Source organism: Mandrillus leucophaeus, unplaced genomic scaffold, assembly GCF_000951045.1.
Source record: "Mandrillus leucophaeus isolate KB7577 unplaced genomic scaffold, Mleu.le_1.0 Scaffold1042, whole genome shotgun sequence".
Lineage (NCBI taxonomy): Eukaryota > Metazoa > Chordata > Mammalia > Primates > Cercopithecidae > Mandrillus > Mandrillus leucophaeus.
In genome coordinates, this window is record NW_012098566.1 from 1,035,785 (window position 1) to 1,048,274 (window position 12,490).

At 47.3% G+C, this 12,490-nt stretch overlaps 1 protein-coding gene across 2 annotated transcripts in view; it reads left to right on the plus strand.

Moving 5' to 3' along the window:
* LOC105539952 (microtubule-associated serine/threonine-protein kinase 4) overlaps positions 1 to 12,058 on the plus strand; it is a 360,921-nt gene extending 348,863 nt beyond the window's left edge. For both annotated transcript variants that reach the window (XM_011980417.1, XM_011980425.1), the window contains 3 exons: positions 5,244 to 5,380; positions 7,406 to 7,587; positions 7,939 to 12,058. In XM_011980417.1, the coding sequence (XP_011835807.1) occupies positions 5,244 to 5,380; positions 7,406 to 7,587; positions 7,939 to 11,843 (4,224 nt within the window). In that variant the 3' untranslated portion in view covers positions 11,844 to 12,058. The remainder of the gene's footprint in view (positions 1 to 5,243; positions 5,381 to 7,405; positions 7,588 to 7,938) is intronic.
* The last annotated feature ends 432 nt before the right edge of the window (positions 12,059 to 12,490 follow it).

Here is a 12,490-nt window from a genome sequence, read left to right on the forward strand (position 1 = left end):
AACTTTCCTGCCATGAGGAAAGCTTGTAGACAGCATCAGTCTTTCTAAAAACAACTTTACAAGTAGACCGAGGTCATTCTTCACCCACAAGTGTTACAGGTGGAGATGATACTTGGCCCAGTCCTATTACCTGTTCCAATTAGCCAGGCTTAACTTCTGTGATCCAAGAAACTTTCTTCTCAACCAAGCTGCTTTTTAAGTATAGCATTAGTTTAAATCCCCAATGCATAGGAGAAGCCATAAAACTTTACCAGCCTCTACTTCAGAAATTTCCTTTCCATGGGCACTGGGGAGCTTCTGTGTACTAAAATGGGGGCCATCAAATAGCTTGATTACCATCCACCCATATCTGTCAAGCCCCTCAGATGCACAGAGCCTTGTGCAAAATACCACAAGGGTCACACAAAAATGACACGTAAGAGCTGGGCACAGTGGCTCATGCCTGTAATCCCAGCACTTTGGGAGGCTGAGGTGGGTGGATCACGAGGTCAGGAGTTCAAGACCAGCCTGGCCAAGATGGTGAAACCCCGTCTCTACTAAAAATACAAAAATTAGCTGGGCATGGTGGTAGGCTCCTGTAATCCCAGTGAGACAGAGAATTGCTTGAACCCGGGAGGAAGAGGTTGCAGTGAGCCGAGATAGCGCCACTGCACTCCAGCCTGGGCGACAGAGTGAGATTCCGTCTCAAGAAAAAAAAAAAAAAAGACACATAAGGATAATAGTTAATGGGGCAAGAGCGCTTGATGCCTGCCACACTCTTGTCAGTGGTTTTACAGGAATAAATGCATGTAATCCAAACAGTTACCCTCTGAGGTAGGTGCTATAAATATAAATGTTCCCATTTCACAAATGAAAAAAAACAAAAGCAGAAGAAGATAACAAAGCAGCCTAAGCTTATCTGCTGGAAAGGAGCATAACGTGATTTGCACCCAGGCGGTGTAGCTCCAGAGCCTGCACTTTCCACCACAGCACACTGCTCTACATATGAAGTCTCCAGTTGCCAGTAACTTAGAGTCTAATGTTCACAGGGGGAAACAGTGGCAATGCCAGGCTAAAATCAAAATGTTCAACTTAAGTAACAGACTATAAACATGGCAGAAGTTCCAAAAGAGGGATGGCTTTTCTCCAGCGTGGACAGGAATGGCGTCAAAGAATTGAGGGTTATCTATGCAAGGCTTTGATGGATGAGTGGCGATTCAGTTAGTCAGGGGTGCACAATAGTCTAGGCCAAATAATGAGATGTGTAAACACGAGGACAGGAGATATCAAGATTTATGAGGTATACAAGTGAACCATCAGGCCGAAGCCTGGGTTAATGTGAGGATACAGTGTGCCAGATGGCCAAGATTGGGTAGTGAAGGGGTTGAGGACACAGGGATGCAGGGGGCCCATCCCCCATCTGTACTTTCCAGAGAAGGAAATGCAAAAGCGGTCGTTCGGTGAGTTACCCAGGGCCAAACTGATAAGCTAACTTAGAGCCAGACCGAGAGAAGAAATTGGACAGCCTGACTTCTGCTATTGTATTCAATTCCAGCAACTTGAAATAATTTTCTTCATACTGTGCACCAGTCATGAAAATAGTTTAAAGTAAAAGTGAATTAATTGAACATTCAACAGTCTGCCAGCTGCATTTTTGTTATTTTTTTTCAACAAGTGCTACAGAAATTCTCCTATATGAGGTCAGTCATTAATCAGGAGAAGTTGATTGTGGGTAAAGCGACCTAGTAAGCCACCTTGAGCAGTTCAGGTAGCACTCGCTGTAGCTGACTGGATCCACCAGGTGGCAGGCTTCACAAATCTCGCCTATCACTTTTCCAATCATTTACCATTTTTGTAACCATTAATACTTCCAACCTAATTATTGTACTCTGCATCCTTTGTGTCTGTATTTCCCCTTAGAGAAGTTGTCTTTGACATATGCCTGTAAGTTAAATTAATTTTCCTCTGGAACAGCCGTGTGTGGAGACAAGAAACAGAACCGGGCTTGGTCTTTATAATGGTAGGAGCATTTGTACTGAGTCTAGTGATGTGCTGTCATTTAGCAAGCCCTGGTCTTCACTATTTTCTGATGATAAGTATGTTGAGGATTTATATGTGTCTCATACAATTTTATATGTTGATGGCTCCTTCATTTTATCTTGACAGTCTTATACTTTGACCATGCCACAAGTCAATCAAGTGCCTGTTTCCCTCACCACCACTCATTAAGTACCAGCTACACACTGTGCCAGGCTCAGGAGAGGTGGAGAGGACTGGGGGGCATTCCCTTCCTACAGGGAGCGGGGTTTGGTAGGAGGAACATTGGGGGTGAGCAGCAAGAGAGCCAGTCTTCCACTGGACTCTCAGTGACCTTGGGAAACAAGAGCCTCGTTGTCTCAGAACCCGTTTTCTTCATCTGCAAAGGAAGGATGACAAACTCTTCCAGGCCATGAGGGTAAAACAAACAACCCTTATGACTTGTTTATGAAAATACATTTAGAGAATATATATGAAAATGGTTTAAAAATAAATATATGCTTTTAAAATGCCGGGTAGCATTGTTAGTCTCTTATGGCTAGAGATATAGAAGTCAATCCTGAATTGTATTAGAAAAGAGCAGAACTGGATTCCAGCTCAAGTGGCACACATGATGGAATAGCCCCAGTGATCATTGTGGTTCTGCGCGTCCACTCTCTGCATATGGAAGAAGACTGAAGGAACATCAGTGACACAGGAGCTCGCCATGCTTGTTGCCCCTTTCCTTCACCATAGGAAATACTAAAATTTCAGCATAGCCTCAATTTGTGAAGAGAAGACCCCACTCCAAAAAACCTTCAATAGTAGACCTTAATACTTACAAAATGATTTTTCTCATTAAAGAACAAATAAAATGCAATCTCTACTATCAGATAAAGGTTTATTTTTAATGTTTTGGAGCTTGCATAAAGAAGGTTTATTATTTTGCAATAGAAAACAAAATAAACTGTTTTCTCTTGTTGAAGTTAAAGCCCTCTTTCCCTAAAATATTTTCTGCAAATATGACATTAAGTATGAAAGTATATTATCTTAAACATACACAGAATTCTAAGTCAGCCGTGGTTGTGCGCTCCTATAATCCCAGCTACTCAGAGGGTGAGGCAGGAGGATTGCTTGAGCCCAGGAGTTCGAGGCTGCGGTGAGCTGTGATCACACCACTGCACTCCAACCTGGGCAACAGAGCAAGATCCCATCTCAAAAAAGTTTTTTTAATTAAAAAAAATTAAAGAACTCTAAAACAAATAATAAAATACTAAGACCTTCCAATATTAAACTGGATGTAAGACTGAATAAATCATTTCTTAAAGAAATACAAATAACCGGGAGGCTGAGGCAGGAGAATGGCGTGAACCCAGGAGGCGGAGCTTGCAGTGAGCTGAGATCCGGCCACTGCACTCCAGCCTGGGTGACAGAGCAAGACTCCATCTCAAAAAAAAAAAAAAAAAAAAAGAAATACAAATAACCAAACTAAATAAGGGACAACATCAAACCGTATAATAATTTAAACATAAGAAATCATCAGCTGGGCATGGTAGCTCACACCTGTAATCCCAGCACTTTGGGAGGCCAAGGCAGGCAGATTGCCTGAGGTCAGGAGTTCAAGACCAGCCTGACCAACATGGAGAAAGCCCGTCTTTACCAAAAATACAAAATTAGCCAGGCCTGGTGGCACATGCCTGTAATCCCAGCTACCTGGGAGGCTGAGGCAGGAGAATCGCTTGAACCTGGGAGGCAGAGGTTGCAGTGAGCCGAGATCGTGCCATTACACTCCAGCCTGGGCAACAAGAGCGAAACTGTGTCTCAAAAAACAAGCAAGCAAAAAAGAGAACAATAGCAGTAAGGAAATATTACATAATTTTGATTCACCCATCTGATAGGATATATTGCGCAGCCAGTAAAAATCATGTTTTTAAAGGTTATTTAATGATAAAGGGAAACTTTTTCCAAATTATATAATACACAATGAAAAAGCAACATAAAGCTGTAAATAAACTGAGATTTAAATTAGTTATAAAGCATGTGTACATGTGTACCTATTTACACATGCGTGAGAAAAGACGAACAGGAAATATACTGAAATATGACTAGTGGTTGGGTGGTAAGCTTCTCAATGTTTTTTTTATACTTCCCTGTTGTCTTCTTACTGTAGCATGGATTACTTCCCAAATCAAGGGGGAAAGTAGATGCTATCTTTAAGACAGTCATTCCCTGTCTTTTCCGTCCTCTGCTGCCACCATACCTAACTCACCCTAACTCCCCTTCACTTGGTACCACGTTGAACTGAGCTCTAGGTATCTTCCATGCATGGGCCTTTAGAAAGATCCTTTTCCTTGTACCTCTTGTACTTTCATGGTAATTGGGGCCATCTGTGACCTTGAAAAGACAGGTTTACCCCCTGGTTATTATGAAATTCAAGAAGGGTAATTAATGCCAGGGACTACTCACCTGCCCTGGGCCCCCCCTCGGCCTGACTGCTGACTCTGTGCTCAGTTGCCCTAGAGGCTGCCCAGCAAGCCTCTTCCCAGGATTGAGAGAAAGGACACCGAAACTCACCAGAAATTACCTTACCCTGTATGACCTGGTTAAAAAGATGTTTCCCACTAGCTGGCATAAATGTTTCAGTTCTGCAAACTGACAGGTTTTATGGTGATAGAAAAGAAGCCTTTTAAAATAATTCAAATTAAAAGTCTCATTTGGTTTTGTTACTCTACAATTTTTAGGCCAAAGGAAAAACACAAAAAGGAGAAAAAAGAAAAATCAACCAAGAGCAGACAGCCACTGGGCACATTACTACTTAACACTTGTGGAAGAAGTAGTTATCTTGTTTATAGTGTTCTTTCCTTGTGTTGCACTGGGTGCAAAAGGCTTTACAGACTTGCTCTCATGTGGTCCTCAAATGAGCCCCAGGAGATAGGTAGGATTATATTGTTAATTGGTATAGGAAGTTGAGGTGTAGGGAGGGTAGCAGGCTGCTAAGGGCACAGAGCTTGGATTTCAACTCAGATCTGTGGACCCCAGAGCCTACCCTCTTAAAGAACCTTCATATTTTGCCTTCTACCCAGTTTGTGTTCTGACAGGACTTCTTTGATTGAAGGGTTATATAGAAACAGAAGGCCTTTTATATGTATGCTCCTTTCTATTTGTATTTGTCTACGAATCTCTCATCTCTGTTCTGATCTTGCTTCATCACAGCATTTCCCTTTAATACCACCTCATCTTTTCTATAGAGTGGGAATAAGGTGTCAATCACTACTACCCCATTTGAAAACACATCCATCAAAACTGGACCAGCCAGGAGAAACAGCTATAAGAGCCGGATGGTGAGGCGGAGCAAGAAATCCAAGAAGAAGGAAAGTCTCGAAAGGTTAGTAAAATCAGTATTCTTTTTAAGTTTGGTGTATACCTATGTTGGGGAAAAGTTACCCCTTAATTAAATGCTTACATATGAAGAAGATCTATTTTTCTGTGAGAAATTTTATGTTATGGTTCACATATATGTATACATTAAAGTCCATATTCATAATAGCATTAATTTCCATGGTAAAAGGATTTACATATTTACATTGTAGAGGATTCAGATTGTTTTTTATCATGTGTGAATGTCAGGAAAAGCCCTTTGCTGTTTTTTAAGCCTCTTCACTTGATTTCAGTTGAGTTGGATTGAGGAACTGGATCTTCAAGTAATTTTTCACCTGAAATCTACATTTAAAATGTCCTTTACATTATCAAAAAACAAACAGTTGCTATTTTTAAAATGCCAGATATTCTAAAATAACCGTATCTTTAAAGATTCCAAATAAGCCTAGAAATAAAAGGACTTTGTTTTACTCACTGAAAAACGAACTAGCTTATATACTTCTGTAGCCTGGCAAGCACCGATCAGTATCTTTTTGTGGTGCTTGCAGACAGTAGCAAGATGTATGTGTTTCTGGCAGGGCTGTTTCTTTCTAGGCAGCTCTCTGGATGTGCCTCCTTTGCAATGCCACAGCATTTCTTCTTTACCCAATTGGACCTGATGAGTCACATCATATTAGAAAGATTTTTGATGATAGAAATGTAGAAAAACAAGCAAATGAAAAACCATGTATTAACTCTGGGGGGAAACAATAATGTTATACAAGAAAGGAACAGAATTATGTTTCATATGGCCCAGCTGTGAACAATATTTATACTATAAAATGCAATATTGGCCAATTTTCTAACCAAAAATTTTGCTTTCACTATATTGGGAAGAGTGGAAAAGGGGAAATACATTTGGTTGCAAGGTAGAAGGGTGTTGTGTAAGAGCTTAATTATCATCTTTCATAGTAGGAAATCAACAGATAATTTCTAAAACTGAAAAACTAAAAAATAGCAGTGTACAAACATTTAGCAATATGTAGACAAATGGGAGAAAAAACAGGTAAAAGAATACAAAGCGACTTCTTTGGGGAGTAGAGAAAAACTCCAGTAGAGGAGTTGCTGTTTTTCGTTGTACATTTATAGAACTATTTGACTTTTTCACCCAAGTACACTTACTACTTTGATTAAAATTACACACACACCAGTTCTTCTCTTTATTACTATGCTTTACATTTTGGCTGTGCTTTAAATCATTTAGAACAAATTGTTTCAAGGGCTGGCAACCAGAAACTTTCTGTTTTAAGCTCACGTGGAGTGGGTTAGATCTTACCATATATAGGCTTATATGGTAAAAGAACTCTGCACAGCCTGATACCCTACTAAGCTGTCAGAAGCTGTGCTTTTTGCCTTAAGATGTGCTCGTTGAGTAGCAAGTCTACATTTGCTTGTGCTGCAGTACAGTGTCTGCTGCCCTGCTGATATGATACGCTTCAGCTTCGCCTTTCTCGGTTTTTCTATGTCATTGTACAGCCTGCATTGTTGTTAGGAATATTCAAGAGCCCACAGTGGAATAAGCACAGCAAATAGCCCTTCATTGGCCTCTGCCTAGCCTATCACCATTAAATAATTTGATTTCCAGTACAATGGTTTTGCTTCCAGAGGTTTACTTTGTATTACCTCTTAGTTAAATTGTGTCCACATATTTAGGGGTAGGTACTCAGAAGCTTTCAAGCAAAGAACATCCTCCTCATAAACCTAACAAGTAAATGAATGTATTTTAAACACATTTTATATTTTTCCTATTTTCCCAACTCTTCTTCAGTGTTTGGAATTGAGAGAGCCTCCACTGTCTACTATCAAATGCTCTTCCTTTACATGCCCTAAGAAAGTTTCTAATAGGAAAGTGGTGTTCCGCTCTTTAACAGGATCTACTGTTGTATGCCTGTCCCTCACACGGAGTTATTGAACTAAGCACACTGGTATTTTGGGGAGGCAGGAGTAGTTCTGAAAGAAGACTCTGAACAATTTTTTCCTGTTTTTGCTCTAGGAGGAGATCTCTTTTCAAAAAGCTAGCCAAGCAGCCTTCTCCTTTACTCCACACCAGCCGAAGTTTCTCCTGCTTGAACAGATCCCTGTCGTCGGGCGAGAGCCTCCCAGGTTCCCCCACTCATAGCTTGTCTCCCCGGTCTCCAACACCAAGCTACCGCTCCACCCCTGACTTCCCATCTGGTGAGTGAGTCTCCTGGTCTAAACAGCAGAGGGGAGGAGGTAAAGTCATGTGAGGTCCCAAAAAACATGAAGCTTGTTCCAGCTGAAAGAAAGCAGGCTGAAGGTATAAATTATAAAGACAGATTTATAGAGAGGTCATAAGATGTGGCTATTCTGACCAATCAAATAAGAAGTTGGGGACTAAACCTTGGTGTGGAGACGTTTATCTGAAAAGTGTTTATTCCACTAGTTAAATGCTAAGACAATTTGCTGACCTTACCTGGCCTTACCTAATACAGTCTGGGCTACAACCGTGGAAAAAAAGGGGAAAATGACCATGGATGCTCACAGCCTTCTGTTTTCCACCCACAGGTACTAATTCCTCCCAGAGCAGCTCTCCTAGTTCTAGTGCCCCTAATTCTCCGGCAGGGTCCGGGCACATCCGGCCCAGCACTCTCCACGGTCTGGCACCCAAACTCGGCGGGCAGCGGTACCGGTCCGGAAGGCGAAAGTCGGCTGGCAACATCCCACTGTCCCCGCTGGCCCGGACGCCCTCTCCAACCCCGCAACCCACCTCCCCGCAGCGGTCACCATCCCCTCTTCTGGGACACTCACTGGGCAATTCCAAGATCGCGCAAGCCTTTCCCAGCAAGATGCACTCCCCGCCCACCATCGTCAGACACATCGTGAGGCCCAAGAGTGCGGAGCCGCCCAGGTCCCCGCTGCTCAAGCGCGTGCAGTCCGAGGAGAAGCTGTCGCCCTCTTACGGCAGTGACAAGAAACACCTGTGCTCCCGCAAGCATAGCCTGGAGGTGACCCAAGAGGAGGTACAGCGGGAGCAGTCCCAGCGGGAGGCGCAGCTGCAGAGCCTGGATGAGAACGTGTGCGACGCGCCACCACTGAGCCGCGCCCGGCCCGTGGAGCAAGGCTGCCTGAAACGCCCGGTCTCCCGGAAGCTGGGCCGCCAGGAGTCTGTGGATGACCTGGACCGCGACAAGCTGAAGGCCAAGGTGGTGGTGAAGAAGCCAGATGGCTTCCCAGAGAAACAGGAATCCCACCAGAAATCCCATGGACCCGGGAGTGATTTGGAAAACCTTGCTCTGTTTAAGCTGGAAGAGAGAGAGAAGAAAATCTATCCGAAGGCTGTGGAAAGGTCAAGTCTCTTTGAAAACAAAGCGGCTATGCAGGAGGCGCCACCGCTGGGCAGCCTGCTGAAGGACGCTCTTCACAAGCAGGCCAGCGTGCGTGTCAGCGAGGGTGCGATCTCGGATGGCCCGGTGCCTGTGGAGCACGGCCAGGGTGGCGGGGACTTCAGACGGGCCCCTGCTCCTGGCACCCTCCAGGATGGTCTTTGCCACTCCCTCGACAGGGGCATCTCCGGGAAGGGGGAAGGCACGGAGAAGGCCCCCCAGGCCAAGGAGCTTCTCCGATGTGAGAAGTTAGACAGCAAGCTGGCCAACATCGATTACCTCCGAAAGAAAATGTCACTTGAGGACAAAGAGGACAACCTCTGCCCTGTGCTGAAGCCCAAGATGACAGCTAGCACCCACGAATGCCTGCCAGGGAACCCCGTCCGACCCATAGGTGGGCAGCAGGAGCCCCCACCAGCTTCTGAGAGCCGAGCTTTTGTTGGCAGCACCCATGCAGCTCAGATGAGTGCCGTCTCTTTCGTTCCCCTCAAGGCCTTAACAGGCCGGGTGGACAGTGGAACGGAGAAGCCTGGCTTGGTTGCTCCTGAGTCCCCTGTTAGGAAGAGCCCCTCCGAGTATAAGCTGGAAGGTAGGTCTGTCTCATGCCTGAAGCCGATTGAGGGCACTCTGGACATTGCTCTCCTGTCCGGACCTCAGGCCTCCAAGACAGAACTGCTTTCCCCGGAGTCTGCACAGAGCCCTAGCCCAAGTGGTGACGTGAGGCCCTCTGTGCCACCAGCTCTCCCCAACAGCAGTGGGAAAAGGAGTGATACCACCAGTGCGAGAGAGCTTTCTCCTTCCAGCTTAAAGATGAATAAATCCTACCTGCTTGAGCCTCGGTTCCTGCCCCCCAGCCGGGGTCTCCAGAATTCACCAGCAGTTTCCCTGCCTGACCCAGAGTTAAAGAGGGACAGGAAAGGTCCCCATCCTACTGCCAGGAGCCCCGCAACAGTCATGGAAAGCAATCCCCAACAGAGAGAGAGCAGCTCCCCCAGATGCCAAGACCACACCACCGACCCCAAGCTTCTGACCTGCCTAGGGCAGAACCTCCACAGCGTTGACCTGGCCAGGCCACGCTGCCCACTCCCACCTGAAGCTTCCCCGTCAAGGGAGAAGCCAGGCCTGAGGGAATCGTCTGAAAGAGGCCCTTCCACAGTCAGAAGTGAGCGCTCTGCTGCGAGGACTGACATACGCAGAGAGCCCTCCATGGAACTGTGCTCTTCAGAAACTGTGAAAACCAGTGACAACTCCAAAAACCTCCTCTCTCTGGGCAGGACCCACCCAGATTTCTATACACAGACCCAGGCCATGGAGAAAGCATGGGCGCTGGGTGGGAAAACGAACCACAAAGATGGCCCAGATGAAGCGAGGCCCCCGCCCAGAGATGACAACTCTCTGCACTCAGCTGGAATTCCCTGTGAGAAGGAGCTAGGCAAGGTGAGGCGTGGCGTGGAACCCAAGCCCGAAGCCCTTCCTGCCAGGCGGTCTCTGCAGCCACCTGGAATTGAGAGTGAGAAGAGTGAAAAGCTCTCCAGTTTCCCATCTTTGCAGAAAGATGGTGCCAAGGAACCTGAAAGGAAAGAGCAGCCTCTACAAAGGCATCCCAGCAGTATCCCTCCGCCCCCTCTGACCTCCAAAGACCTGCCCAGCCCGGCTGCCAGGCAGCATTGCAGTTCCCCAAGCCACGCTTCTGGCAGAGAGCCGGGGGCCAAGCCCAGCACTGCAGAGCCCAGCCCGAGCCCCCAGGACCCTCCCAAGCCTGTTCCTGCGCACAGTGAAAATAGCAGCCACAAGCCCCGGCCTGGCCCTGACCCGGCCCCTCCAAAGTCTAAGCACCCTGACCGGTCCCTCTCCTCTCAGAAGCCAAGTGTTGGGGCCACAAAGGGCAAAGAGCCTGCCACTCAGTCCCTCGGCAGCGGTAGCAGAGAAGGGAAGGGCCACAGTAAGAGTGGGCTGGATGTGTTTCCTGCCACCCCAGGCTCCCAGAACAAAGCCAACGATGGAATTGGCCAGGGACAAAGTGGGCCCTCTGTCCCACTGCACACTGACAGGGGTCCTCTAGACACCAAGCCACAATCCACCAGTGGTGGGCGGCCCCTCGAGGTGCTGGAGAAGCCCGTGCATTTGCCAAGGTCGGGACACCCAGGGCCTAGTGAGCCAGCGGACCAGAAACTGTCCACTGTCGGTGAAAAGCAAACCCTGTCTCCAAAGCACTCCAAACCATCCACTGTGAAAGACTGCCCCACCCTGAGCAAACAGACAGACAACAGACAGACAGACAAAAGCCTGAGTCAGCCGGCCGCCACCACCGACAGAAGGGCGGAAGGGAAGAAATGCACCGAAGCACTTTATGCTCCCGCAGAGGGCGACAAGCTCAAGGCCGACCTTTCCTTTGCGCAAAGCGAGGCCCGGTTGAAAGGCGCGGAGCGGCCAGCCGCAGCGGTGGGGAAGGGCTTCCCTGAGGCCAGAGGGAAAGGGTCCGGTCCCCAGAAGCCACCGACGGAGGCAGACAAGCCCAGCGGCATGAAACGCTCCCCCTCAGCCACCGGGCAGAGTTCTTTCCGATCCACGGCCCTCCCTGAAAAGTCTCTGAGCTGCTCCTCCAGCTTCCCTGAAACCAGGACCGGAGTTAGAGAGGCCTCTACAGCCAGCAGCGACATCTCTTCTGCCAAGGCTGCCGGGGGCGCGCTGGAGCCTCCAGCCCCCAGCAACAGGGACCATAGGAAGGCTCAGCCTGCGGGGGAGGGCCGAACCCACATGACAAAGAGTGACTCCCTGCCCTCCTTCCGGGTCTCCACCCTGGCTTTGGAGTCACACCACCCCGACCCAAACACCGTGGGCGGAGCCAGCCACCGGGACCGGGCGCTCTCGGTGACTGCCACCGTAGGGGAAACCAAAGGGAAGGACCCTGCCCCAGCCCAGCCTCCCCCAACTAGGAAACAGAACGTGGGCAGAGACGTGACCAAGCCATCCCCAGCCCCAAACACTGACCGCCCCATCTCCCTTTCTAATGAGAAGGACTTTGTGGTACGGCAGAGGCGGGGGAAAGAGAGTTTGCGTAGCAGCCCTCACAAAAAGGCCTTGTAACGGGGCAGGCCCCGGGGCAGGACTGTGGAGACCCGTCCTGAACGGGCGACTGTCTTGACTACCTTTCAAAACCAGCACTGTGTGGGAATGTCCGCCAGGCAGAGCTCGGAGCCTCATTGAGAAAGGGGAGAGAGAAAGACAAAGAGAGGACCTTCTTCCAGATGCCTTCCCAGTTGTAACCGGTAAAACTGTTACCAGATAGTGTTTGTACAAAAGCAACAAAAAAAAAAATTACCTTTACAGTTGAGGGTTGTTGAGGAAAAAGATTTTCTCTGTAAATATATACACCGTGTTTGGTTTGGGATGTAGAGTCTATACCTGGCTGCTGATTGCGTCGTTTACTACAGCTTTTTTTAAATAAGATTTTTGATTTACCATTTATCATAATGTAGTAATGAAGCAAAGTGGTCAAAACTGGGTGTGTGTGACCAGAGATACACCCATATTCGTGTATATACACATCCACCTACATGTTTTGGTCTGTGGTTTAAGAGACTATTTCAAGGTTCCATTTTTATAAGCTAAAACATTCTAAGTAAAGATGGAAGAAAGCCTGCGCACAGTGAAAATAGCAGCCACAAGCCCCGGCCTGGCCCTGACCCGGCCCCTCCAAAGTCTAAGCACCCTGACCGGTCCCTCTCCTCTCA